A 4,065-nucleotide genomic window follows, 5' to 3' on the forward strand; every position below is an offset into this window, starting at 1 on the left:
TTCATCTGCTGCACCGCTGCCTTCTCATTGGTAGCTTTCTGAAAGGCTCCAGCATTTCTGGCACGGACATGCAGCTTTTTTGGCGGAAGAGTCAGCTCAATTACTGGAGGGTTCCAGAGCTGACAGGTGATATCATCCTGCGTCATACGTGTGAGGCTGAGTGGACCTTCTCATTTTCATGTCATTTCTCCTCAGGGAACTTTCCAGTGCTTGGCATAGAGGAACACCTGTGTTCTAAAATATTGATTTCTCCATTCAACAGCTGTTGCTAATGCCATCTCAGTGATTTGTTTCCTCCCATGGGCAACAGTAATGTTTCTGGTGGATTATTCTCATTAAATCCCATTCCAGCATTTCATATGGAAGCTCAGCTGGAAGTTGCTGTCTTTCCATCTGGAGTCCACGCTATGGATTCAAGTTCATGAAGCATTTTCTGCTTTTCCTGAGAAAGCCTATGGTACTTGGTTGTGGAACTACTGCTGTTCCAGGATGGTCTGCCTCTCCCATGTGACACAGGTCTGCTCTCCTAGCCCTATTGGGGGTTTTGCATGTCTGTATTTACCTCATAGGAATGTAGGCAGTGTTCATGACGCAGTGACAGCAGCTCTCACTGTACTGCACTCTGCTCTGTCTAGGGTCCCCTGGACATTTCAGGTCCTGCTTTTGTTTGCTCTCCAGGGCTGCAGAGGGCTTCAACACTCCACAGACACAACCGTCCCCCAAAAGCAACATCACCCCTCAGCCAGCTTATTAAGCAGTTATGGCTCCCTGAGGACAGATCCAGACTCAGGCTCTTTCTTGAGCCTCAACAGGTTTTCCAGGGATTTTCCCAAATGCCACTGAGAAAGAGATCACAGCTCTCAAGAGTAGGCATAAGCCTGTCCTTTGGCCTTAGCACTTGGGCCTGGCTGCAGGTCCAAGAGCCAAGTGCCCAGGTAGGGTGGACAAAGAAGACCTGCCTCCAGAAGCACCACTGCTTCCAGAAGGGAGGAGGAGATGTTCAGTCCAGACTCAATCACCTCCCTTGGAGAGCTCTACACTCAGGTGAAATCAATCCAACACTACTTATATAGGTGTACCTGCCATGTTCCTGCCTCCTGCTTATGAAGTGGACCCTTCCTGGTCAGTGTGCAGGAATAAGAGCTTTGAGAACATGATTCATCTGTTCTGAAACGAAAATTGTAGGAAGGGGAAAATCAAACACCCTTTGGAAGTGCTAATATCCTCCCAATGAATGTGAAGGGAGTCTTGCCACCCAGACAGCCTTTTACAGCTCTGCAGCTTGAGGATTTTGCCAATCACATTAAGTGTTTCCACAACAAAGCTCAAAATGAGTGGGATGATGGACTGCTAAAACTTATGTGGGCCTTTAGATGTGGAAATGCCCTGACGCATCTAGCAGGAAGTATTGTAGTTTGCATATTTTTAATTAAAAGTTTAAAAGTACATTCAGACAGTGAAGAGAAAAAAGGAGTGGAAACTTTGTTGATTGTCTTCTGCCAGGAATAATGCCTATAGGTCGAGATACCAGACATCGTCAGATTTTATTTGAACCAGAACAAGATTCTTCAAAACAACCGCAAGGATATGGCATAGATGGACACAGAAAACATCAGACTAGACATAGAAATACAGGTCTATTTCCTAAAACAATAAACCAGCTCCTGGGAATTCTTTAGGGAATTCGAATGAACCCTGCAAAAATGAAGCACTTAACAAACACAAATAAACCTGTGGGAAGACCAACCACTCCTCAGGGGTTCTCTCAGAGGACAGTTTCTGGGAGGGATTTGTGACTCTTCCTGAGTGCTGGTCTTCAGAGCACTGTGAGGCATTCTGAGTTCACCCAGGAGGGAAAAGAGGGAGGTGGGACCATTGAAATCGAGGCTCAGTCCAGCCTAAGATGGCTGCATGGTGAGACGAGCTCACTGGGGAATTGGTGGCTTTTCTCTACCTGTGATGCCAGGCGCACTTACACTTTGGTGAGGAACTTCTGCAGGGTAGAAGTCTTGGAAGCGAAGGGATGAGTTTCAGCTCCCACTGAGGCTCTACAAAAAGACATTTCACGTTTTCTGGAAAGCCTGTCCCAGAGCTTGCTTCACTTCCTCATTCCTGAGTGTGTAAATGAAGGGGTTCAATAAAGGAGTTACAACTGTGTTAAAGGTGTTCACAAGTTTGTTCAAATCCAGGGCCTTCTGGGCTGACAGCTTGACATACAGGAACATGGTGGAGCTGTACCAGATCATTATAACACTGAGATGGGCAGAACAAGTGGAAAAGGCCTTTTTCCGGCCATGGGCTGACTGGATCCTCAGGATGGAAGAGATGATGTATATGTAGGAGACCAGGGTAACCACACAGGAGGCCACCACAACAATTATGGAGACAAGGAAGGCTGCCAGCTCCACTGGCCATATGTCACTGCAGGAGAGGGCAAGGCAGGAATCTATATCACAGAGGAAATGATTGATGACATCTGGCCCACAGAATGACAGCCTGGATGTCAGAAAGGCCAGCAGTGAGATGGCAAGAAGCCTCCCAGCCAGGAGCTGAGGGCCAGCCGAGCAGAGTGGACACTGTTCATGAGGGAGCTGTATCTCAAGGGGTAGCGTATGGCTAAGTAGCGGTCATAGGCCATGACAGGCAGGAGAAAACATTCAGTGGAGTCGAGGAAGAGAAGAAAGAACAACTGGAGGATGCAGGCACTAAAGGAGATGGTCTGGCTAGTCCCCAGCATGACTTTTATGGCTTTGGGAACAACCCTTGTGGTGTACCAGATCTCCGGAAAGGAGAGATTGCAGAGGAAAAGGTACATTGGAGTATGGAGGTTCCTGTTCATCCACACAAGGGCTATGATGGTGGCACTGCCTATGACCGTCAGGGAGTACATCAGTGCAAACACCACAACAAGGGAGACCCGGGAACGCCATGTGCCTGGGAAGCCAAGAAGGATGAATTCTTCCACACTTGTCCTATTTGCTGTGTCCTTCCAAGTGTCGAGGTCCATCTACAAAGACAGGAAAGTTTCTGTGAGAGTTTAAATGCCTGTGCTGGCCCTTCAGACGCTACTAGTATTGAAAAAACCCACCATCCCTGAAAATGCAGAGCACAGGAAAACAGCATCTGCTCTAAGTTAAAACTGTCAGGGAAATTCTTCCCTGCAGAAACATGTTTGGACAAATGGATCTAACCCTAAAGGTCAGGCATACCCCACTAAACAAACCAAGAGAATTATTTATTGGATCACACACAGGCATCTCCTTCAGAATATGGCGAATGCAGCCACTTCTGTGAGATGAAAATCCTGTTTAGAAAAATGCGGGCAGCAGGCTGAGGATTACCAGCTATGAGAAAAGCCGTTGTAGTTAGGAAGGGAATGACATAACCCACACTATTCAAGGGAGGCAATACTGAGTTGTGATTTCAGCCAATGAGACTGAGGGATCAGAAAACTGTCATGATTGCATGCCACTGGAAGAGATTTTCTCATCTTTTCCAGGTCAGTTTATCACCAGGGATTCGGACAGAGATGGCAGCAGCACAGGGCAGCAGGTCAGCATGATGGTCATTACTCAAGGACTCATGGTCTCATATATTTGCTTTCTTCCACATCGCAGCACAAGAAGCTTTTGCGAATACCTCCATTTCTTCCACTGCCCTTTGCTTCTCAGCGCAGCTACTGGGGTAGGATTCACCTCTTAATCACTTCTCTATCTCAGAGACAGGGGAAGGGTTTCTCCTGATCAGGTGGAAAGAGGTATGATGAAATACTTTTATCTCAGCTCCTCAGCTCACCTCCCTTCTTTGGGCAGAGAAAAGGCACTTGGGAAGGAGACATGGCTCATCTTGCCTCATACACATGGCTGAAAACCCTCTAGAAGCGTCATGTTGTCTCTGAGGACTGAGGCAGGAATCTAGCAAGCAGCTCAGATGGGTAAGTTGGACATCTCAGCTTGGGCAGAGAGATGCATGCCTCAGTGGTTGAAGGCAAAATTCTCTGAATTGAATCCTCCCCGAGGTAGCTCTGCTGAGAAGCTAGCTGAACTCGACAGGTTTTATCTATGC

The 4,065-nt window shown here is 47.4% G+C and overlaps 1 protein-coding gene across 1 annotated transcript; it reads right to left on the reverse strand.

Annotated features, from left to right (window-relative positions):
- Positions 1 to 2,063: 2,063 nt before the first annotated feature.
- Positions 2,064 to 3,007, reverse strand: LOC104497855 (olfactory receptor 6F1-like). The gene is given in 2 exon segments (XM_010141153.1): positions 2,064 to 2,530; positions 2,533 to 3,007. Coding segments are annotated over 2 exon segments (942 nt in total).
- Between the last annotated feature and the right edge of the window lie 1,058 nt (positions 3,008 to 4,065).

The sequence above is a fragment of the Buceros rhinoceros genome, unplaced genomic scaffold (assembly GCF_000710305.1).
Source record: "Buceros rhinoceros silvestris isolate BGI_N320 unplaced genomic scaffold, ASM71030v1 scaffold21078, whole genome shotgun sequence".
Taxonomy (NCBI): domain Eukaryota; kingdom Metazoa; phylum Chordata; class Aves; order Bucerotiformes; family Bucerotidae; genus Buceros; species Buceros rhinoceros.